Source organism: Gasterosteus aculeatus, chromosome 7 (assembly GCF_964276395.1).
Source record: "Gasterosteus aculeatus chromosome 7, fGasAcu3.hap1.1, whole genome shotgun sequence".
Classification (NCBI taxonomy): domain Eukaryota; kingdom Metazoa; phylum Chordata; class Actinopteri; order Perciformes; family Gasterosteidae; genus Gasterosteus; species Gasterosteus aculeatus.
The window spans coordinates 10,283,835-10,308,645 of NC_135694.1; the positions used below are offsets into that span (position 1 = coordinate 10,283,835).

The window sequence follows — 24,811 nt, forward strand, 5'->3', positions numbered from 1 at the left end:
GACAAGACTGAACTACTTCTCTTTCCAGGAAAAGACTCTCCGACCCAGGACTTGACTGTCAACTTTGGCATCTCCCTGTTAACGCCCACTTTAACCGTTAGGAACCTCGGCGTCACTATCGACAGCCAACTCTCCCTGACTCCCAACATCACTGCGACAACACGATCCTGTAGATACACTTTCTACAACATCAGGAGAATATGTTCCCTTCTCACTCAGAAGGCAGCCCAGGTACTGATTCAGGCTCTTGTCATCTCACGCCTGGACTACTGCAACTCCCTCCTGGCAGGTCTCCCTGCTACCGCCATTCGACCTCTGCAGCTCATCCAGAATGCAGCAGCTCGACTGGTCTTTAACCTTCCGAAATTCTCCCACACTACTCCACTCCTCCGCTCTCTTTACTGGCTACAAGTGGCTGCCCGCATCCAGTTCAAAACATTGGTGCTCACCTACCATGCTGTGAATGGATCGGGTCCAGCTTACATCCAGGACATGGTGAAACCCTACATCCCGACCCGCACTCTCCGCTCTGCATCTGCAAAACTGCTCGTCCCTCCCTCACTGTGAGCAACACACTCGACTAGATCACGACTCTTTGCTGTCCTTGCTCTGAAATGGAAAAACGAGTTCTCTGAAGACTCCAGGACCGCAGAGAGCCTTCACATCTTTCGCGCAATCTAAAGACACATTTCTTCAGACTCTACCTCGGTTAAAAGACTAACAAATTGTAACACTTAAATTGTACTTATAACGCCACTCATCTATAGCAAATTGTATATTGGCTTATTTGAGGAAATTGCACTTTCTTGTTTCTTGTTCTTCTGAGTTTGTACCCTATGGTTGAATGCACTTATTGTAAGTTGCTTTGGAGTGACTAAATGACATGTAATGTAATACAGACTGTAAAGCCCTCTGAGGCAAGTTTGTAATTTGCCATTTGTCGCTATACAAAATAAAATGAATGTTTGATACAAATATTTGTCATTTTCCACGGATTTAAACTGTTTCATTCATATACATCTAATTATGTGGACAAGTCGCTCAATAAACTAATTTGCCTCAATAGGAGGCAGTGAGCATGTGATCGTGTTTCCTGAGTAGGATGTACTGTCACTTTTTTGTTGGCCAATCAAACACAGTCTTGTGAGTGAAAAATGTAGAAGGGATGAAGATTGTTCTCATTCAACACAATCATTTCAACACGATGACATCTGCAAAGTTTATCTTCTATCTGACATGTTTGTTCTTGGGGAAAATGGGTGAGTTGTGTTTTAGTGACTTCAGTTTGAATCTTTTAAAGTGTGTGGCCACTCCTGATGGCATTGCTTCAGATGTGTTGATTCATAGTATCATGAAGTGTAATCGCTTCGTCTCTTGTATCGCTTCAGTTCAGACGACCGACCTGGATTCCTTCTCATCTGTTCATCAAGGGAATAGTTTTCTATCAGTTGAAACTTGGGGAAACTTGACGTTAAAATGTTTTTATGAAGCCAGTTCAGCAGCAAAGCTTTACTGGTTTAAACACACTCTGGGACAGAAACCAAGGCTCATCTCAACCTCCTACAGGTACACAAGAGCGACTTTCAATGCTGAATTCAAGAATTCACGCTACACAGTGGATACTGAAAATGATCAGAATCACTTGACGATAAAAGATCTGCAAATTAATGACTCAGCTACTTACTACTGTGTGAGCAGTAATACACACAAACTGGATTTTTTTACTACAACTACTGTCAGTGTACAGGGTTCTAGTTCAAACATCCCAACTTTGCTCCATCAGACACCATCAGAGACCATCCAGCCAGGAGGCTCTGTGACTCTGAACTGTACAGTACAAACTGGGATCTGTGATGGACAACACAGTGTTTACTGGTTCAAAGACTCTGAAGAATCTCATCCAGCACTCATTTACACTGATGGAGGCAGCACTGATCAGTGTGAGAGGAAACCCAACACACAAACACCCACCTGTGACTACAACCTGCCAATGGAGAGCCTGAATCCGTCTCATGCTGGAACCTACTACTGTGCTGTTGCCTCGTGTGGACGCATTCTGTTTGGAGACGGGACCAAGCTGAACTTTCCAGGTAAGTCATTTCAATCTGAGGATTTGTTATTCATTCTTATTCATATAATCAGTAAAATACTTCTAAAGCCAATATAATGATTTTGACCTTTTTGTTCAACTGTTGTATTTCCCTTAAGATTTAAGCTGTGTAATGTCTCCTGTTTTTGTTTCTCTACAGATGAGAAGGACTCTCGTATCTTGGTGTATTTCTTGAGTGGAGCTCTAACTTTTACCATCATCCTTAATGTCCTTCTGGTTCTCTTACGTTGCATGATGAACAAGAGAAACCGCTGTGAAGTAACAGGTATTGTAAATACTACTTTGTGTGTCTGACAGTGTGCGCTCACTTCACATGTTCTTATAGTGTGGGCACTAGTGGGAAATTCGGATCATTTCACTGACTCGGTTCTTTGAATCTCGTTCAGTAAATTTTATTTCGAGTCATTCGTTCATTTCAACGGGGGGAGGGAGGGTGGTGACTGGTATCTCCCGAGTCCTTGTGAGGATGAATGACACATCACTAGTGGGCACTTTTCTTTCTCCTTTAGAGTCTCATGCAAGATGTTCAGCTCCCTCCACAACAAATGCAGAGGTAAGATAACTGTAGTTTTATCATTCAAGCAATCAGGCACAGTAGTGATTCAGGACACAGTTTTATTGTCTATAATGTACAATATTGTGGTTTATCTTTTTTTGTTAGGGTGAACAAAACGAATCAAACATCCAATATGCGGCGGTAAGAGAACAAAAGATCAGCAGATCTAGAAGACAAAGGAACAACCTTGAGACTGAATGCACATACTCAACTATAAAGCTGTAGTAGTGTACGTGCATCAAAGGGGTACCAAGCAGGCTTATGAGACGCTGAGGTCATTTTATCACTTTGTCTTTGTTGTGTCTACGTGTTGAAGCAGCAACTGTCTATTCAACGTGTTTTTTTAGGGCTTTGCTATGGAATCGACTCAGACTGATTTAACTGTATTCAGAGGGGAAAAGTTAAATCTCCATCAAACTCACATTTTAGCAAATGCGATAGCTAAATCATTGTATGTTCATACTTGTATGTGAGAGAAAACTGTATAAATCCAGGCTGTTTTTGATGGAAAGGAAAGATACTGGTAATAAGGTATGATAAAGCTGTGTTTTGCTGTGTTTGCTAAACTTGAATCAAACATGATGGTAGTTGTAGAAGAATGTTTTCAAAAACCACACAAATACACAAATATTCCAGATCATCTGATGCTTTTGAGTGTAAATGTAATGTAATGTAAAATTAATTTGGACACAAAGTTATATGTAAAAATGAAATACTACCATTTGTTTCAAGTGTGAAGTGATAACTTGATTGTATTTTGTGCAGTGGTAATGAATCCCAATGATGAATAGTAAAAATCCTCTGCCTGTGAACCTTCTTTTCATGCTTTTTTTATATACGAAACCTTGTAGTCTGTCACAAGATCCCCTGATGGCATAGAAAGAATGCAAGTTCTAGGTACTTCCACATTGGCTCCACTTATCATAAACAGTATTAGACGTGTGGGTGCACCACTCAGCAATGCTTCAAAAACACAACACGGCGTCCTCCACTGCTCGTTGGCCTGGTTAATTTGTTTTGCTGAACAAGAAGAGTTTAACACAAATCTAAACCATTAGATAGTTTGTGAAACCATCTGTCAATCAAACAATAGCTTCCTCAGGAGCTGCCTTTTTTTTTTTAAGGACAAAGAGTCTCAACACACTCACCTAAATCACGTCCATAACTGTCAGTAGCATTAGCATGACTAGTAATGGCGTCATGGGAAGCTGATAGGTCACGTTTTTTCACAATTTTTTATAGTAATTGTTTACAGCCTAATGAAGTGGCTATTGGAGTGTGATATTGTTTGGTAGTGAAATGTATCCTAAATTAAACAAAACAATTTTCATGGATTTTGTTGTTTGCGTTTTGGGCGAATATGCTGGAAGTACACAAAATAAAACACTCTGCTTGCATGGCTAGTTATTTATAAAATGATATCAGTGCTTATTTAATTTTATCACCAGACAATGCTGTCACCAAACAAGCTGAGCTCAGTTGCTCTGAACATCATTCTGGGGATTGTGACACTCATCCTGATATGGACACAATGGCAGTTGGAGAACATATTCCTCAGGTATTTAAAACCATATTGATCAGCTGCTTTTCTGGAGAACGATTCTTGTTCTGTTCCATGCTGATGTCACTGGAGTTAACTAAAGTTATCTCTTTGTTTCTCCAGAGGCTACTGATAGTTCTTCTGAAGACCATCAGGAAGGAGGTGTCTTGCAGACCGGTGATGAACGTATTTATGCGCCAGTGTGTTTGGCCACTCCGCCCACTGAAGCTACAGTGAAATACGGTGGAAACTCTGTAGTTTATTCTGACATCAGACATTGTCAAAGGAGCTGCAAAGTGTCATCTCTGCAATCCAGACAAACCAGGGAGATTGAAGACTGACCTACCTGGTGGTACACAGACTAGTTCAAAACACATCTATGAATATGAAGTCACCTTAGCACTTCCTCATGTGTACTCTATAAGGTCAGTCAATGGACTATTAGTACATTTTATTTAAAAAAGGGAATTGTTTTTTGGGGCTTGTTTGTCTGTACAAATCAGATTTAATTGCCTTCCATGAACATGTGATTCATGTTTTTTTATATATTATACATTTATATTATATTTCGTGACATCAGCTGAACATGCTTCTTTGGTTTTTTGATTTTTTTTGATTTGAAGCATTTTATTTCTTGAACATGTAGACACCAAATAATAAAAAATTTAAAAATCAACATAGACGTAGACCACAAAATGAGAAAATACACCTTTTGTTCAAGAAAAGGAGTAGGGGGAAGCAAAAGCTTATAGATACCCACCCCTTTCTTATCCATATTCTCAATTTGTATATATTACTTTGAAGATTAATATCATACATACATACACACACTCTCTCACACACACTCTCACCCACACACACGCACGCATACTCACACGCACAAATAAATACAATTTAAATTTCCTTCACTTAATATTTTCACAGATCTCATATTTGGCTAATGTGTATAATTTAAGATGTTTTTTGAACTGTGCAATATGTTTACAATCTTTGATCTTATCTGGTAAGTTGTTCCACAACTTCACCCCACAGACCGATATGCACCTGCTTTTGAGTGTAGAGTGCACCTTTGGTTGCCTCAGTTTCAGTCTCCCTCTTAAATTATAGTCTCCTAGTCTATCGCTAAACCAACTTTGAATGTTTCCTGAGAGTAGGCTGTTTCTTGCTTTAAATACAATCTGTAACGTTTTAAAATCTTTCAAGTCCATAAATTTTAATATATTTAATTTCAGAAATAATGTGTTTGTGTGTTCATAGTACCCCACCTTATTAACTATCCGTATTGCTTTTTTTTTAATTGTGCATATTGCCTGTAGGGTGCTTTTGTAGGTATTACCCCACACTTCCACACAGTAACTCAAATAGGGGGCAAACAGTGTACAGTACAGTGTATGCAGTGATTGTATATTCAATATATGTCTGACTCTGACTAGTATCCCTACACATCGTGCCAATTTTGATTGTACACGAGTGACCTGTGGCCTCCAGCTGAGCTTGTGGTCTATCATTACACCTAGAAAGGAGTATTCAAACACCCTTTCGATTTTTATATTATCGATCATTAGTTCAATGTGTGTGTTTGCTTGTGTGTTACTTTTACCAAAGACCATAAATTTGGTTTTCTTTACATTAAGTGATAATCTATTTATATCAAACCACAATTTCAGCTTGGTTAACTCAGACGAGACCGCCTCCAACAACTGTTCGAGGTTCCCTCCTTCACAGAATACATTTGTGTCATCTGCAAAAATAACATTTTTCAGGATCCTGGAAGCATTACTTATGTCATTTATATAAATAATAAATAGTTTTGGACCCAGTATTGATCCTTGCGGCACACCACAGGTAATATTTCTTAAGGTGGACTTCTTATCCCCTATCTGTACAAACTGTTTTCTTTGTCCTATGTAACTTTGTACCCAATTTAGTCCAACCCCTCTGATCCCATAGCTTTCCAGTTTGTGTAGCAGTGTATCATGGTTTATTGTGTCAAATGCCTTCTTCAGATCTATGAAGACCCCTATTGCCATCTTTTTGTTATCTATTGTGCTTGTCAGTTCTTCTACTAAGTCCATGAGTGCCAATGATGTTGATCGGTTTGGCCTAAAACCATATTGACTATCTATGAGTAATCCATGTTTATCTATGAAACTGTCCATCCTTGTAGCAAATATTTTTTCCAAAATTTTGGAAAATTGGGAAAGCAGGGAGACTGGTCTGTAGTTATTGTAAAGGTTTTTTTCACCTTCTTTAAAAATCGGAATTACCTTAGCAGTTTTCATTTTGGTTGGAAAGAAGCCCGTTTGAAGTGAAACATTGCAGATATGTGCTAGGGGATCTGCTATATTAATAATGACTTCTTTTACTATTGTCATATCAATACCATTCCAGTCTCTTGATGTTTTTTTTTGAAGTTATTAACTATGGCAATCATTTCATTTTTATCGGTGTCTTTCAGAAAGATAGTATCTGGGTTCCTCTTGCCCAAATAATGTGCTACGCATCCCCCTTGAGGTAGGTTTATCTGCTCTTCTAGTTTAGGGCCCACATTTACAAAGAATTTATTGAAGCCTTCTACCATCTCCTTTTTGTCATTAATAATCTTATCATTATCTAGAATTTCTTCTGGCAATCCAGGGCTGGTCGATTAATTTCTTATAATTGAATTTAAGATCTTCCATGTTTCCTTTATATTATTTTTATTTTTATCTAGTAGTTTACAATAATAATCCTTTTTACAATTTTGCATAATATCAGTTAATTTATTTTTATATCTTTTATACTTCATTTCTTTCTCCTTATTTCTATTCTTGATAAACTCTTTATATAAGAAGTTCTTCTTTTTACAGGCGTTCAACAGACCCTTTGTAAGCCAAGGTTTATCTGAGCGATTTGCTCGTTTTCTGCTTTGCTGAATTGGACAGCATCTGTCATATAACATCAGAAAAGTTTGCAGGAAGGAATCATAAGCATAATCAACCTCCTCTGCCTCATAAACCTTTCTCCAGTTTTGTGCACTTAATTCATTTCTGAACTTGTTTAGATTGTCAACCGTTCTTAATCTCCTTTCTATCATTTCATTCCTTTCAGCCAACCTAGGTGTACCGCTGTAGATTGCAAACACCGGCAGATGGTCACTAATATCATTTAATAATAATCCACTTTCTATATTATCTATTAGGTTATTAGTAAAAATATTATCTATAAGTGTTGCAGAGTGGACTGTAATTCGACTAGGTTTAGTAATAGTAGGATACAAGCTTCTGCTGTACATTGCATCCATGAATTTCTCTATCGGTGTTAGTTTGTTAGGATTCAGAAGATCGATGTTGTAATCGCCACAGATGTTATTATCTATTATTAACTTTTTCTAACCAGAAATGTAAGTGTGGCATGCAACCTTCAAACTAGCCAGCTCTGTGCATAACTTCGTTCTGACTGCTGCTGTAAAAAAGGTATTAACTGCTGTGAACTGGTTTCCAGTGGTGGAAACTTCAGTCCTAGCTTGAAACCGAGGAAGGGGAAGACTGGCCCAGTCACAAATCAAGAGCAAAAAAAAGCCATTTTGTGAGGACAACTCTAAAAAAATGAGGGTGAGGTGTTAAATGAAAATAAAGGAAATGCAATTTCGCTTTACAAACTCCAATAGTGCCGCGGGAGTAGCAGAGTAGAGTAAAGCAACAAGGTACGAAAGGCTGTACTTTGTCTTCATTATTAGTGTTCAATGACGCGGGGGGGGTCGGGTATCTTCGCTGACATCATATACAGTGGAGACAAAGAAACCACTGAATATTCTGCACGTTGTATATATTGCATGCTGCCACAAAACCGAGTCTATGGAAAAAACATGTCTTTGTTTCTGGGCTCACGAGCAGGACGTTGCTTCATCAATGCTTCAAAATGTTCTTCCCCACATGCTTGGGTCTGTCTGTCGTGTTTCAAGACAGCCACTGCAGCAAAATGGTACATAGTTTTTCTACCATGACGTGCTGTAGCTAAATGGAAAAATAGGTTTCTATTGGAGCCATAAATCCTGAATCCCACACTGACTGTTGGTCTGTCACAATGTCACATGTCTACAGGATCAGTAGTGGCTGACAAAGAAGATGCCATGTCGAGCTGATAGCAACAGAAACGTGCCTCCCCACTGAATGATGTGCATAGCAACATTGCTTCTTCTCTTTTCCTTTCCTTCTCAAGCTCTTGTTAACATTTTGCAAAGGATGTAGTTTAACTTTGGGACCTCACGCCCGGATTGCTTGCTGCCGCTGTCACTGTGTCACGTGCCTAGAGGGAGGTGGTTGGCGAGCCGCCAACAGGTCTCCTTCCGCACGAGGCAGCATGTCTGAAAAAGCTTCACGGAATGTTAGCTGCTTATTATAAGCAATGGGCTACCCAGTGGAAGATCAGGGACCGCAGATGCCAGCAAAAGCTGCTCTGCTTCAATTTGCGTAGATGTGGACGGTTGACTTTCCATACAAAGCGTGTGAAGTCATGGGCAGCTGCGATGGTAGTTACATTTCCATTCTACAGCGGCGGAGATGACGGTGATGTCTGTCTTCGATGGGCCCACAGTAGCTGGTTGAGAACATGTACGGGGTCTAGCGTGCTTCCTTTGCATTCGAATTTTCAGTCTGGCCGCGGAGACGTGAGGACAATAAGACAAAAGGACTAATGATAATAATAATAATAACAGCTGGCCCCGCTTTCAAGATCTACAGTAAACAATACATTTAATATAACATCACATCCACTGAGTTAGTGTGTGAGGTCTTGTAATGGACAGGGTCTTCATTCCACACAATGTCGCCGTTCAATAATAGTGTAAATATCTCGGATGTATTTTTCCCAAATGATTCATACAATAAAAAGATAGACAGCCAATGCTTCTCCAGTCACTTCTTTAAACATGAAAATCTTTTCAACCGACCTTTACTCTTTAAATGTAAGGAAGAGTGCTTCCTAAGTAGGACGTACACAGAGGCACATCAGGTTGGCCAATGAAACGCGGTCTGTCTCTAACGAGTGGAGAGTTTTAAGAAGATCTTCATTCAACAAAGTAATTTGAACATAATAACATTTTCAAGGTTTGCCGTCTATGTGACATGGTTGTTCTTGTGGAAGATGGGTGAGTTGTGTTTTTGTTTCTTTTCATTTCAGTTTATATATTATATATGTCATATATTATACAATATATATATATTATGTATAAAAAAATGCTTTTTGCTTTTTTAAAGTTGTTTTGGTGTTTAACTTGTTTCTAACCTAAATGCTTATATTTGTATACATTTATAAATGTATATAATACATAATCATGATTGCTTTGTATCTCTTCAGCTCATGCAACTGATCTAAAATTGCCGTCACCTGTGCATCAAGAAAAAGGTTTTGCATCAGTCGATGTTGGAGACAGAATTACTTTGCAATGTTTCTATCAGAATAATGTTGGATCATGGCTTTACTGGTTTAAGAAAATGATGGAACAACAACCAAAGCTGATCTCCTCCTTCTATACGTACAACCAAAATGGCACTTTTCATCATGAATTCAACAATAATCCACGCTTCACACTGGATAATGAAAAAGGTCAAAACCACTTGACAATTTTTGATATCAAAATTTCAGAATCAGCAACTTACTACTGTGCATCTAGCACTTCATATATGTTGACTTTTGCCGAGGGCACTGTGGTCAGAGTGCAGGGTTCTAGTTCAAACATTCCAACTTTAATCCATCAGTCACCATCAGAGACCATCAAGCCAGGAGGCTCTGTGACTCTGAACTGTACAAACTGGGACCTGTGATGGACAACACAGTGTTTACTGGTTCAAAGACTCTGAAGAATCTCATCCAGCACTCATTTACACTGATGGAGGCAGCACTGATCAGTGTGAGAGGAAACCCAACACACAAACACACAACTGTGACTACAACCTGCCGATGGAGAGGCTGAATCCGTCTCATGCTGTAACCTACTACTGTGCTGTTGCCTCGTGTGGACACATTCTGTTTGGAAACGGACCAAGCTGGACTTTGAGCGTAAGTTACTTGTTTTACCTGAGGTTTGATTAAGTGATAATCCAGCTCATCAGATGAATAGTTGTTGTTTTTCGATCAAACTTGACATGAACACAAAGATAAAAGCTGAAGCTTCTTTGCTGGTTTCTTACTCTGCAGAGGAGGGCGACCATCTTCTCCTGGTGTATTTATTGAGTGGAGCTTTGGTATTCACCACCATCCTGGTGGTTTTACTGGGTTTTTTGGTCTACAAGCTGAGTAAAAAAAAAGCTGTCAATGTTCAGGTAAATTGACTGCTTGTATTCTATAAATATACATTTTTAATGAATAGAATTTCTGTTTTTCACCATCACGCAACTCAGCTCCCTCCACAGGACACACAGATGGCAACTTACAGAGCGTTTTGGTAAGCGTTTTTTTTTGGTTAGGTAAAATATAACAAGGACAAAGGAGATTTCTTTTTAATGCTGGAATGTTTATTTTCAAGCATTGATCAGTTATTAATTGGGTGTCTTGTTGTTTGTTAAAGTTGCAGAGCTGTGTGAAGGATCAGGTTCTAACAGATGAGATATATGTATGCTTTGATGTATATCTGGTTGTAAGCAGGATGTGTTCACATTGCAAGCTTTATTTAACTATTTTGTATCTTTTTGTTTTTCTAAAAAACATAGTTTACATTCAAACGCTGCTTTAAGAATTGACCTTTGTGTAATTCATGAGTCATCCTTTAATCCAATAATATAATCCCAATACTTTACCAATACCGTTTTGGCCTTTCATTTACACAAAAACAGAGGTTTTATCACAGAAAACGATCATTTCTAAAAACTCCGTCCAAAGTGGAGATTTCTGAAAACTCTGTTTTTGTTTTTGCGTGTGAACTAGGTCAAACAGAGTTTTAGGTTGTCAAACGTCACAGTATGCGACTAAAAATGTTTTACGTCTTGTGAGCGTCGAATTCTGATTTGTTTGCATGTCTTTATCCTTCTCGTTACACTGCCGACTACAGGTTTGACATAGTTATGATGGCGCCCGGGGCCGTATTCATGCGGGTTTAAATAAACAGAAACTTTTTTGAAAACGGAGGGGCAGAAATATTAGTTTCTGTAAATACCCGGCTATGTTAAAATGGTGCCTAAGTCGCTCCACTCTTTCCATATGCCAGATTGCTTGCTGATTGGAGGTGTCAAGGGTGGTGGAGGGTTGCGTCTGGTGCTGCTGAAATGACAACTGACAGCAACAGAGAGGAGAACAGCTTTTAACGTTGACAGCACTGATGCGATTAGTTTACAGATATGGTGACTCCGCCCTCTATCATCTTATGGCACATAGACAGCGGGGGGCCCCTGGGGCAGGCATTAGCTTCTCCAGTCTTCATGACTGAATTTACGCCTCAGCTTCATATGTGAGAAGTTATAGATAGGATTGTAGGTCCATCCAGTCCAGTCGGTCGGATGGGTTGTGGGGAGCTACATCGGAGGGAATGCCATGGCGCCCGGGCACAACAAACTCCTCCTGCACCGTACGCAAAGGGTAGAAAGAGAGGAGGGAGAGAAAAAGGGGAGGGTGGGATTTGGAATGCGTCAACGGACAAGACTGGGTCAGTGTTGAAGACGTAGTCCTGCTCCCGAAATTACGCCTATTCGCTTCAAGTTCATTTAAGTTTGTCTGTCTTTGGCTGAGTGCCTAATGTTTAAGTTGACTTTAAAGACTAACAAGTCATTTGAAGAGAATTTCCTGTGAGTCACATGAATAACGAAACAAACAACCTGTGACAAAATGTCAACTTTTACCCACGACAACGTTAGGCTTTTGACTGATGAAAGTAACAAATAACAAGTCAGCTGACAAAGCTCTGTGGTGATATACAACCCGAGTAAGGAGAAAATAAGGTGAAGTTGTTATTTACTTAACCACAATAAATAACATAGTTTAAAACTCCAATGCTGTCGCACAACAAATATTGTAAATGTGTCTAATCAGAAAACAAGTGTGGTTCTAGAAAGCAGCCTAGACGTTAGAATGGCAAAGGGTTTCTGACACTGCTGTTCCTCCTATGAAGGCAGTAAATAATTCAGGTATTTAAGAATGTTTGACCTTGACCTTGACCTTATCTTTGTATCTGTGCAGCAGCTGTGGTTTTCAGCAGGATGTCAACGGGTTTCGCAGCCACATAGAAGCTCCTTAAGCCGAAGACCTCTAAAACAAACAGGTTCTTTGGAGTGCTTATGAAAATCTTATGCCAATGAAACTAAAAGCTTATAAAAAACAACTGATGGTAATTGTTCGTGAACTAAGAAAAAACATTTTGTTGAAATACTATTTATAGTGTTACTTATAAAATATGGACAAAAATTCAGAGAATAAAAAAGTTGCAAAGGGCATTTTGAAACAGAATACGATCTGTGCTCGTATGCAGGGGATGTTAATTATTTTAAGCTTCAATTTAGCAGAATGACAGTTGACTCAGTAAGCAATCCAGGACATTCTTCATTTAACATATACGCAATATTTTATCACTTGATGTTGAAAACAAATCAAAGGGCCGGATGTGTCTGTATCTATTAATGATGACAATGTTGAGCCAAACTGGACTCCACTCTAAAGTTGTTATTATTGCGCAATAATCTATACGCCTGAGATCTTTTTATTCTTTTTTGACACTTCTGTCACCATGAAAATCTTTTCAACGTAACTTTACTCTATGAAGGGAGAGTGCTTCCTCAGTAGGACGTTCAGCACAGAGTCACATCAGGTTGGCCAATCAAACGCAGTCTGTCTCTGAAGAGTGGAGAAAGTCTTAAGATGATCTTCATTCAATGCGAGAACTTGATCACGATGAAATCTCCAAGGTTTGCCGTCTATGTGACATGGTTGTTCTTGTGGAAAATGGGTGAGTTGGGTTTTTGTATTTTAACTTTTCATGGAAATGCTTATCTTTATATACTGTACATACATACACATGCATTTAAGTTATAAAAGTAAGTTCTTTGTTAAGGTTAAGTAACTTTTCATGAAAATGCTTTTCTTTTTCATATCATTTATATAATACATACATACACTTTTACACGCTTTTACGCTTTTATCCAAAGTGACTTACAATAAGTGCATTTAACCACAGGGTTATAAACTCAGAAGAGCAAGAAACAAGAAAGTGCAATTTCATATAATAAGCCAATTTACAATTTGCTATAGATAAGTGTCATTATAAGTACAAATTAAGTGCTACGATTTGTTAATCTTTTACACTCACACTTAAGATATATATATATATATATATATATATATATATATATATATATACTCTCCAGCCCCCCCGCGACCCTGTGTATAGGATAAGCGGTTTGACAATGGATGGATGGATGGATATATATATACTGCATTAAAGAAATAAATGAATATATTTTGATGGTATCTCTTCACATTTGAGCTTTTTGACTTGTGTTTTTGTGTAACTTTGTTGGAAATGCTTACATCATATACTGTATGTATATATATATATATATATATATATATATATATATATATATATATATATATATATATATATATATATAATCATTTATACTGTATATAATAATTATAATTACTTGATATCTCTTCTCACTTCAGCTCATTCAACTGATCTAAAATTGTCGTCACCTGTGCATCAAGCAAGACGTTTTGCATCAGTCGGTGTTGGAGACAAAATTACTTTGGAATGTTTCTATCAGAATAAAGGTGGAGAATGGCTTTTCTGGTTTAAGCAAATGTTTGGCCAACAACCAAAGCTGATCTCTAACTTCTATACGTACAACAAAAAGGAAAATTTTCATCATGAATTTGAGAACAATCCACGCTTCACACTGGATAATGAAAAAAGTCATAATCACTTGACAATTACTAATTTGAATATTTCAGACTCAGCAACTTACTACTGTGCACATAGCACTTCATTTCTGTTGACTTTTGCTGAGGGCACTGTGGTCAGTGTGCAGGGTTCAGGTTGGACCGTCCCAGCTTTGCTCCATCAGTCACCATCAGAGACCATGAATCCAGGAGGCTTTGTGACTCTGAACTGTACAGTACAAACTGGGACCTGTGATGGACAACACAGTGTTTACTGGTTCAAAGACTCTGAAGAATCTCATCCAGGACTCATTTACACTGATGGAGGCAGCACTGATCAGTGTGAGAGGAAACCCAACACACAAACACACACCTGTGACTACAACCTGCCGTTGGAGAGCCTGAATCCGTCCCATGCTGGAACCTACTACTGTGCTGTTGCCTCGTGTGGATACATTCTGTTTGGAAACGGAACTAAACTGGATATTGAGGGTAAGTGATAATCCAGCTCATCAGATGAATGGCTGTTTGTTTTTTTAAATCACACTTGACTTAAAGATAAAAGCTGGAGGCTTCTTTTCTAGTTTCTCACTCTGCAGACGAGGGTGACCATCTTGTCCTGATGACATGTTTCTGTCCTCTATCCTTTTGCAGATGAGCTGGTCTCTCCTTTCATCGTCTATTTCTTAAGTGGAGCTTTGGTATTCATCACCATCCTAGTTGTTTTACTGTCTCTTTCAGTGTGCATGATGAACAAGACAGACAGCTGCCAAAGCACAGGTAACTATAGATGTTTGTATCTTGCAGCTTGGTTTCACTTAATGCAGCTTTTTGAATTAAAGAGCTTTTTCTGTTTTAAGAATCTCAAGCAAGATATCCTGCTTCCTCCACGGCAAATGCAAAGGTGAATAAGAACTATTTAACTGCTGCCTTACATTTTAGTACCTTTTCATTCTTGCTGCATATTTTTTCAAGTAATAATGATCAACTAATATGTGATTTATTACGAGGTTTACCAAAAGAAAGAAATCCTGTATTACGTGGCTATAAGTGTCCACCTGCACAACGGATCAAGAAGACAGACGGATCAGACCTGGAGTGAATGTATTTACTACAGCGTGAAGCAGTAGAACTCGACATATGACAAGGTTTTCTCTTTTGAACTGTAATGAAGGTTTTGATAAAAGTTAAAATAGAAGTCTATTTTTTGGTAATTTGCATAAATATGATACTCATTTCTTCTGTAAGTGGTGAGAAGCATCTTCAAACCATCTATCATTTTTAAATCAATAAGGCAAGGCAAGGCAAGGCAATTTTATTTGTATAGCGCTTTTCATACACAAGGCAGACTCAAAGGGCTTCACATCATAACATTTCATACAATAAAGGGAAATAAAATGCAGGAAAATGCAGGAATTAAAAGACAATTAAAAACAGCAAATAAATTAAATGTCTTAACTATTAGAAGCTCAGCTCCGCAGTTTCAGATCTGCGTTTTGTGTTCAACCTCATTGTTGTTTTCTATAACCAAATCAAATTGGGTTATTTGTATGTGAAATTAATGTAATCAATGATAATAACTAAACAGGAAAAGGAAGGAGCTTTTTTTTGTGACATAAAATCCTGCTGCTGTAGTTGATAATCAGTTAAAAACTGACAATTACTGGACGATTGAAGATTTATTTTACAGAAAGAAAGCACTAAAACATATTAATACAAACCCATTTAACACCCTCAACCTCCAGCCGGTGAAAGAGCCTGCTGGTTCCTGTTTGAAACTTAAACACAGTCAGAAGGTTCAGACTCTCCTACTGTTAAATTCAGGCTAACATAAATGTATAAATGTTCATAGCCTAGCCTATGATATAGTAAACCTCATCACTTACCAATAGGGGACCAGTCCTTAATGATGGGAATAATTTCAGAGACTTAGTTGATTTTTGTTGCCTAAAATCGCCTTAGTCACATTGTCTTTTGACAAAAGTGAGCTCCTTAGTGCCAAACCGTGGAAACACCAGCCAACGTTTGACTTATGGATCGCATAGATGTTGGAGGATGATCCCTATAAAAGAACAGTATTACCAAGATATTGCAATCTGAGACTCCTCCCATCACAGCCCTGGAAAGGGAGGAATGAGGAGTATTGGCTATAAAACGGGCATTTCAGACGGACTAACAGTCAGGGGGAGAGTAGCTGGTTGTTTTGAACATTGAAGGAAATAAATGTTCACGTATCAAGCCAAATATAAGAATTAGTATGAAAGTGAACAAAAAAAAAATTGATTGAATTTCTTTTTTTTTCTTATCAACCAAAAATTTCGCGAACCCCCTACAGTACCTCCGCACTAGAGAATGAACTGATAAAGAACTGTGTGTACTGACGAAGTCCTAAACGAAGTCTAGTACTGGTTGCTAATATGGTGGATTAGTTTAGACGTGCGCCCGGTGCGCTCAAACACAGCAAAACGGAGAGTTCTCTGATGTTACAATTACCTTGCATGTTTATTTTACATCCAAATATTGCAAAACTTTAACTGATAATACATGTACCCCAAATAACAAACCGCATTGCTCACCACAAAGGCACACCCGCACACTGGCACAGTCGAAAACTGTTTGCTTCCCAAATTAGTAACACCGGTGTCTGAGATTCCTGCAGGTTAAATGGCCTACCTGGGCTGATCCGAGGTCAGCTGAGCCACAAAGCACATTCAGCCCCTTAGTGGCACAGAGCAAAATTAAATGAAATAATACCAAATGTATATGGCTCCTACACTGTGATTAAATCTCCATCCATCGTCACATCGCGTATCGTGCACACAGGGGGGGGCTGGAGTCTATCTCAGCCACCTTTGGGCAAAAGACAGGGTACACCCTGGATTGGTCGCCAGCCAATCGCATGGCTAACACGGAGACATATGACCATTCACACTTACATTCATACACCAACGGGCAATTTAGAGTCCCCAATTAACCTGATCCCCAGTGCATGTCTTTGGACTGTGGGGGAAAGCCAGAGTACCGGAGAGAACCGATGCAGACACGGGGAGAACATGCAGACTCCACACAGAAAGGCCACTGGGCCGGGTCGAGTTGTTGTGTATGGTACAGTTTTTTGTCATGTTCATTAATGCTGTTGTATTAAAAAATAACAACCTAAAAACACATATTTCATTCTTTTTCCTTTAATCTGGTTCGAACGAACAAACTGAACAGTGTTTTTGTCTAAACATGGAGGAAATGTAGTATATATTTGTTCCTTCTCACCATCTCTGGGTTTCCTCCAACACATTCTTGTTCTTGTTAATTGTTATCCTTCACATTTCCCTCTGCTAGTCGTATTTACATCCACTGCTGTAGTGGTAAAATAAGAGGTGGGTAAACTCTGTATTTTGTGACCATAACGACCTCGACGCAGCGCAACACAAAGCATTGCAACTCTGTAACCATTGTGACTGTATGTGACTTGGGTTGCTACCCATTCATTTGAGAGACACATTCCTGTTTCTTTAAACACTCCAAGGCTTTTCACTTTTTTTTTGCATCCAAGATATTCACCATTGACAATAAGCCATGGGTTAGCTTTTTTAAACTGTGTGTGTTGATTCTCTGTCCAGATATACAGGTGGCATCTGCTCTCTTACTCCTCTCACTGTGTCTTCAGTCTCTGTATCTGCCCCTACTTCAGGTTCTAATTCAGATTATCCTGTCCCTGTTTCCTCTCTTACTACCTGTTTCTTCATCTCCTTCTGCTATTCTCCTTCATCTATTTCTTCATTCTCTGTTGGTCTTCTTTCATTTCCTCCTCTTTCCTCTTTTGTTCACTCACCAGCCTCCTCACTCTTTCTATTCGACCTCCTGGTGTTTCTCCTCTCTCTGTGCTCTCTGCATCATTGCCTGTCCCATCACTGCCTGAAAAAACATCTTGAATTCAAGAGTTGTGGGGCTGAGAACACCAGTTATGCTGCCTGTCAATTACACAGACATTATAAGTTAAAGGAACACTGTACCTATGTCAGCATAAATAGCCTATTGTGACGACCCCTGCTGTGGAGGCAGCAGCCTTCCAATGAGATTTGGTGATTGAAGGCACCTGGGCCAGGTGCCCTGAGATTAGAAAGCCCTGTGTTCATTCATTGATTCTGTCGCTCTCTCCTCTCTCCAGCAGACGTCCGGTGTGGTAGGGCAGCCGCCTGTTGAATCCAATGTATACAATGTTGTGCAAACCAAAACAACGTTTAAAAACGTGAATTGATCTTTTTCAGTCTTAATTTGTACTTGAGGCCTTTTGCTGGCATCTGTGGGAGTGGGAGCACTAGATGGTCTCTTCTATGGTGGCCCTGAAGTGCAAAACACGGCAAATAGGAACGAACAACGCAAATAGGAAAACAAAATTAACTCCTTACGGAAAGGGTATGGCATTATACCCGAGGACGGATCTGTGACGACTCGAAGAGACGGTGAAGATTAACTTCCTGTTTTATTTTTGTAACCACGGCACTTCCTGTATCTAGTTTCCCCCCACAGCTGAGTTTAGTTTGCAATCACCCCCACCTGTATTTAAGCCTCAGTTCCCCACGTGTCAGGTTATCTTTTGTGTTTCCTAGAGGTGTATGTTTGTAGTTAGAAGTCCCCAGTGCTGTTTTTGGTAAACTTGTTTTTTTACTTCGTTGCCAGGCTCTCTTCCTTTTTTTGTTTCTTCAAGAGCGTGTGGATTCCGCTTTTGCCTGTGCACCCTTTTGTCTTGCATTAGTTTATTTTTCTAGTAAAGGATTTCAAACCTGCAAAGAACCTTCTGTGCCCTATTGCTCTGCACCTGAGTCGAAGTCCTGACCCCTCACAGGATCCTTCTGATTGGACCGTAGCGTCCGCGGCCGTAGCGTCAGCGGTAACCCCCCCTCTCCTTTTATTTACTTTTGTTTACAACACCTAAATAACATTTAACACCTAAATATAATTGAACAGTGTTGAACAGTGTTAAGACACTCGTAAAACATCGCCATCTCTCCGTGACTTTCTGCTGCGGCTCTCCTACTCCGCTCACTTCCACCCCTCACACTGCATGAAAAGTGGGATTTTCGGCAGTATGCGGCACTGTAAATTGTCGTGGAATTTCAGGTTTGCGGCAATTTGCGGGCAACGCCGAAAACTGCCGTAAATTGTCAGAAATTGATGTGGGCCTCCCTTGGCAGTTGTCCCCCCATGACCCCCCTCCTCCTAATTCTATGGGAGGCTTTGACATGTAAATGAAAATGCTGTGAGCTATACAAATGCAAATCAGGGTCGCAGAGGGAGTTTTAGCCCAGGTGACATTTTTTAAAAGGTAAAAAAATCTCTGGTACAAATAGACCAGGCTCAGTAGCCTAATTATAGACTCTTACATTTTAGCTTGAATTGATTCATTTAATTCAAATATGCTAGATTACTGTGTACGCCATTAGCAATGGCAAATGTTATATAAAAAAGATAAACAAAATAACTTCTTTAAAAAAGTTTTAATCAAGGTAAAATGAGCATTCCATGCAAACATTTGAATCAGAATGAGGGGTCTGCAGAGATCAGTCTCCTAGAGCTCAACTACAGTGCATAGTGGCAGGACTACAGTGACCTTTTCTTTGGTCCTACTTAAATGCACAGAGGATGTATTAACCAGACATCTTGTAGCAATGCGCTCAACTGGCAGAAATGATGCTGGGTATGACGTGTCTGTTCCCTGCAAGCCCCAAACTTCTATTGGCTTTCCATAGAAATGTCTGTCCGGGTGGGGATGAAGCCAGGAAACTTGTGCAAGAACATGTTTAAATGCCGTACCCTTTGACACAACATTAACAACTATAAACTGCTTTATAATGGCTGGTCGTAGTTCTGCTAAAGGGTCAAGGACGGGTTCCTCAAAACTGTTAGTGTTTCCACACCACTTGGATGCTCCACCACCTTTATGCTCTGCATCTATCGATTGAGTAAGTTACATTCATATATGTTACCCGTTTACATGTCATGGCAAAACATTCAACCTCAGTGACACAAGGGTACATCTGATGATACATTGTCAACATTGCATGTCTGTCAGACTCAAGACTGTCTGGTGGAATGGAGAAAGAGGCACCACTGTACAGTTTTCTAGGGAAAGTCGTTCTGCTGACACCAAAACACTGTGCTTTACATAAAGCATATCAGCTGTTTCAAAGTCCCAACCATTTGTCTTCCTAAAATACTGGTCCTTCCGTATAACAATAACCTCGAATGTGATTGGAGGACCCTTAGACTCCTCGTCCAATCACGTGTGAGGTCATAGGCATGACTGATACAGCAGTACTTGCAAGACGAGCATACAAACAGACATGTGTGCGTTACTATATTCAGAAGAACTGTATCTCCAGTTCCTTTGTTTGGTTTTTGCTGGTTCGTGAATAATGGCTGGACGACGTCTCGCGTTCAACTCGCCTTCAACTCCTCTCCGCGGTCACCAACTTTCGGCCACTCCGCAGACAGACGAGAAGATGCTGCTGAATGCTCTCAGTGGATCGTCTCGTCAACTCCAACAACAAACTGCCGATATCAACGAGCGGTTCGCTCCACTGGAGCGTTCGGGACTCTGCGGGTTTCTGTTCATGGAGGAGAGGAACTGACTCAAAGAAGAGGAGACGGGCGCACGATCCCAAGATAGCGGTAAGAATACGTTCGATGACTGCAAGCTAAGCTAAGAGTAGCGTAGCCTCAAACGAAAGCTAAGAGTAGCCTAGTAGCCTTACAAGTGAGCAGAAACAGCTTTAATAAAGTGTGTTTTCTTTGCCGTGTCGTTTACAGGAAGCGGTGCGCCGTCTTCACAACGCCTAGACGAATTACAGGCGCTACGAACCGGAGCAAGGGTAAGATTTAAAGAATATGCTTTCATTCTGCGCTATAAGGGAATATATACGTATGGATACCAACCATAACTGTACATTTTGTTTTCACAGACTAATCTCGCCTCATAATGAGGCGGTGACCTCGTATTTGCTCCGGGAAAAGTCCAGATTTAGACAACGTAATTGTGTGTAAGTGACACTGTTTACTATTTATCCTTTCTTGTTAAATGTTACTGTGACTTGCGTTTGATTTTTTTCGTATTCATACCACACTCATTTAATTGTTTTCCAGCCACCTGTAAGACTTATTTTGAGACGGGACGCAGGAGCTTCAGGTTCAGCCGAAACACTCATTGCGGGCGGAAGATGCGAAGGATTCAGCGCGGAGTCGAGCGAGGAAAAAAGACGGTCAGAGTTTATTTGCTGACTTTTTCAGGTGCATTGATAGATGTGTTGTGTCCATACACATCGCACAGTACTGATTCATTGTTGTTTTTACAGCTGCTGGAATCGAGACAAAGTGTGCTGGCTGATGACGAGGTGGAACTCTGGAAATCCGCCACCGTGGAGCTCACGTCGGACGGAGAGGACGACGTTATTGGCGGGGTCTTGAGGTGGATTGTATGGTCGCCACACACACGAGCTGCCTGCACGACAGACCTGCCTCGGAAAACACGGCGCCAGTGACGGTCTACAACCCCGAGGAGGCAAACGGACAGTTTACTGAGCTGTAGTTTTTAAATTGTGGGCAGATCCTCACTTTGTATGTAGTTGTTGTTTGTGTGTTGTTAATAAAGCTTTCTTTGCATAAACATGTGGCAAATGTTAATTTTCTCTATAAATTCATTGATGTCCTGGTTGGTATCCTAATAATAGTGTAGTAGCCTACATAGGATAACCATGAAATGAATATACAGCATAATATGAATATATAAATAAAATGAGGCGGGTGACCAATCACGAGTGATTGAAAGTTGTGGTTTCATCCAATCATGAACAAGGAAACTCAAGCCTGGTCTGCCCACGTGTGGTTTTGCTGCCAATCAGGAGTGATTTTATTTGTTCGTAAGTTGTGGTTTCATCCAATAAGGAGTAAGGATATTCAAGCCCGCTCGGCTCGGCCACCCGCGGTTTCGCTGGATTCATATGCTAATTCGGGCCATTCGCACCTCCGCCAGCTCTCCACCTACGTCATGGTTCGTTTCCGACAATTTGTGGCACAGACAAGCGCGACGTGCGCGGGTTGCAAATTGGCGGAAATTGTTGGAAATTAGGGAGGTTTACGGGGACGAAAATCTCACTTTTCATGCAGTGTCATCACAGGCTCTCCCGCCACTGATTTATTGTGTGTTTACATACTTCCTGGATGGATCCTAATTGGTGTTGCCGCCGCAACCGCAAGACGCTGATTGGAAGGTCACAGACCATACAGCGCAGATGAAAATGATTCAGACTACAGCGTTTATATTTTCAACAATATGAAACGTGGTCTTAGGTGTTTTAAAATGACACCAAATATACTTATTCCAACGGAAGAATACAAGGCGCGGGGAACTTTGAGGTGCGTGAACGCCACTCCGAGGTGGGTAAACGCTATTTCCAAAATTCCAGAGATTCATGTGGGCTTACCCTCCACTACAGCCCTGTTTACATCTATGGCATGCTGCCCCTCCTTCCTATCCACCGTGAGAGAGCTGAGTATACTTTATTTCAGCATATCAAGAAAGGATGATTTGTGGAAACTCCTTAAAACATGTGTTGATTTTTGATACAAATATAGAGTTATCTCCCACTGATTTAAGTTGTGTTAATCATATGTATCTAATTATGTGAACAAGTTGCGCAATATACTAATTTGAATGGGTGGCAGTGAGCATGTGATCGTCTTTCCTGAGTAGGATGTACTGTCACTTTTTGTTGGCCAATCAAACACTTCGTCTTGTGAGTGAAAAATGTAGAAGGGATGAAGATTGTTCTCATTCAACACAATCATTTCAACACGATGACATCTGCAAAGTTTATCTTCTATCTGACATGTTTGTTCTTGGGAAAAAAAGGGGGGTTGTGTTTTAGTGACTTCAGTTTGAATCTTTTAAAGTGTGTGGCCACTCCTGATGGCATTGCAGATGTGTTGATTCATAGTATCATGAAGTGTAATCGCTTCTTCTCTTGTATCGCTTCAGTTCAGACGACCGACCTGGATTCCTCCTCATCTGTTCATCAAGGGAATAGTTTTCTATCAGTTCGAACTGGGGGAAACTTGACGTTGACATGTTTTTATGAAGCCGGTTCAGTAGCAAGGTTCACTGGTCTAAACACACTCTGGGACAGAAACCGAGGCTCATCTCATCCTCCTACACGGTAACAGAACCTATATTTTATGCTGAATTCAAGAATCCACGTTTCACATTGGATACTGAAAATGATCGGAATCACTTGACGATAAAAGATCTGCAAATTAAAGACTCAGCTACTTACTACTGTGTGAGCAGTTTTACATTCAAATTGGATTTCTTGGCGATAGCTACTGTCAGTGTAGAGGGTTCTAGTTCAAACATCCCAACTTTAATCCATCAGTCATTATCAGAGACCATCCAGCCAGGAGGCTCTGTGACTCTGAACTGTACAGTACAAACTGGGACCTGTGATTGTCACGGTGTGGTTCACTTCCTGTTGTATTTTGTAGTTTTCTGCCACTCGTGTCCCCGGGTAACTTCACTTCCTGCCTTGTCCCGTCATCCTTCGTGATCGTCTAATAGTTTCCACCTGTGTCCAATCACCTGCACCTCCCTTGTGTATTTAAGCCGTGTGTCACTTGTCGCGTCATTGTCTATCGTCGTGGATGTCCGTAGTTTCATGCCTGCTGTTCTGCCCCTGGTTCCTGTGTTTTTTGGCCTTTTGACTAATGAAGTCTTTTGTTTTCCTGAGAGGTCTGCGTTTGAGTCCTGCCTCCCCCACGCATCCCTGACAGTGATGGACAACACAGTGTTTACTGGTTCAAAGACTCAGCAGCACTGATCAGTGTGAGAGGAAACCCAACACAAAAACACACACACCTGTGACTACAACCTGCCGATGGGGAGCCTGAATCCGTCTCATGCTGGAACCTACTACTGTGCTGTTGCCTCGTGTTGACACATTGTTTGGAGACGTAACCAAACTGGACGTTAAAGGTAAGTCATTTCAATCAGAGGTTTTGTTATTTATTTCTAGTAAAATACTTTTAAAAGCAATATAAAATCATCATCATCATCATATATGTGATATATGTCATTTTTATAGTTTTGTTCAACTGTTTTATCTCCCCTAAAGACTTAAGCTGTGTACTGTCTCCTGTTTTTGTTTCTCTACAGATGAGAAGGACTCTCATATCTTGTGTATTGGTGTATTTCTTGAGTGGAGCTCTAACTTTTACCATCATCCTTAATGTCCTTCTGGTTTTCTTACTTTGCATGATGAACAAGAGAAACCGCTGTGAAGTAACCGGTATTGTAACAACTATTTTGCGCGCACTTCACACGTTCTTATAGTGTCAGAACTTTTCTTTCTTCTTCAGAGTCTCATGCAAGATGTTCAGCTCCCTCCACACCAAATGCAGAGGTAAGATTACTGTTTTTATCATTCAATCAGGCACAATAGTGATTCAGGACAGTTTTATTGTCTACAATGTACAATATTGTAGTTTTTTGTTTTTTGTTAGGGTGAACGAAATTAATCAAACATCCAATATGCGGTGGTAAGAGAACAAAAGATCAGCAGATCTAGAAGACAAAGAAACAACCTTGAGACTGAATGCACATACTCAACTAAAAGCAGGAGTGTACGTGCTTCAAAGGGGTACCAAGCAGACCTATGAGACGCTGAGGTCATTTTATCACTGTCTTTCTTGTGACTACATGTTGAAGCTGCAA

The 24,811-nt window shown here is 40.1% G+C and overlaps 2 protein-coding genes and 1 pseudogene across 6 annotated transcripts in view; all 3 read left to right on the forward strand.

Moving 5' to 3' along the window:
- Positions 1 to 1,137: 1,137 nt before the first annotated feature.
- LOC120822523 (uncharacterized) lies at positions 1,138 to 3,478 on the forward strand. Its single transcript, XM_078105689.1, has 5 exons — positions 1,138 to 1,259; positions 1,389 to 2,090; positions 2,250 to 2,375; positions 2,620 to 2,663; positions 2,772 to 3,478. The coding sequence occupies exons 1-5, from the start codon at positions 1,166 to 1,168 to the stop codon at positions 2,889 to 2,891; spliced, it is 1,086 nt and encodes a 361-aa protein (XP_077961815.1). The 5' UTR covers positions 1,138 to 1,165; the 3' UTR covers positions 2,892 to 3,478.
- Positions 3,479 to 8,661: 5,183 nt separating this feature from the next.
- Positions 8,662 to 11,154, forward strand: LOC120822656 (immunoglobulin kappa light chain-like; annotated as a pseudogene).
- Positions 11,155 to 11,484: 330 nt separating this feature from the next.
- LOC120822520 (immunoglobulin kappa light chain-like) overlaps positions 11,485 to 24,811 on the forward strand; it is a 73,654-nt gene continuing 60,327 nt past the window's right edge. Inside the window, exons 1-5 of one of the 5 annotated variants that reach the window (XM_078105683.1) lie at positions 11,486 to 13,117; positions 13,837 to 14,544; positions 14,794 to 14,832; positions 14,913 to 14,956; positions 15,063 to 17,215. In XM_078105683.1, coding sequence (XP_077961809.1) covers positions 13,030 to 13,117; positions 13,837 to 14,544; positions 14,794 to 14,832; positions 14,913 to 14,956; positions 15,063 to 15,182 — 999 coding nt within the window. In that variant the 5' untranslated portion in view covers positions 11,486 to 13,029 and the 3' untranslated portion in view covers positions 15,183 to 17,215. Of the gene's footprint in view, positions 13,118 to 13,836; positions 14,545 to 14,706; positions 14,833 to 14,912; positions 17,216 to 24,811 lie in introns of those variants that run through there. The other 4 variants (XM_040182290.2, XM_040182291.2, XM_078105682.1 and 1 more) reach the window with 4 other exon arrangements.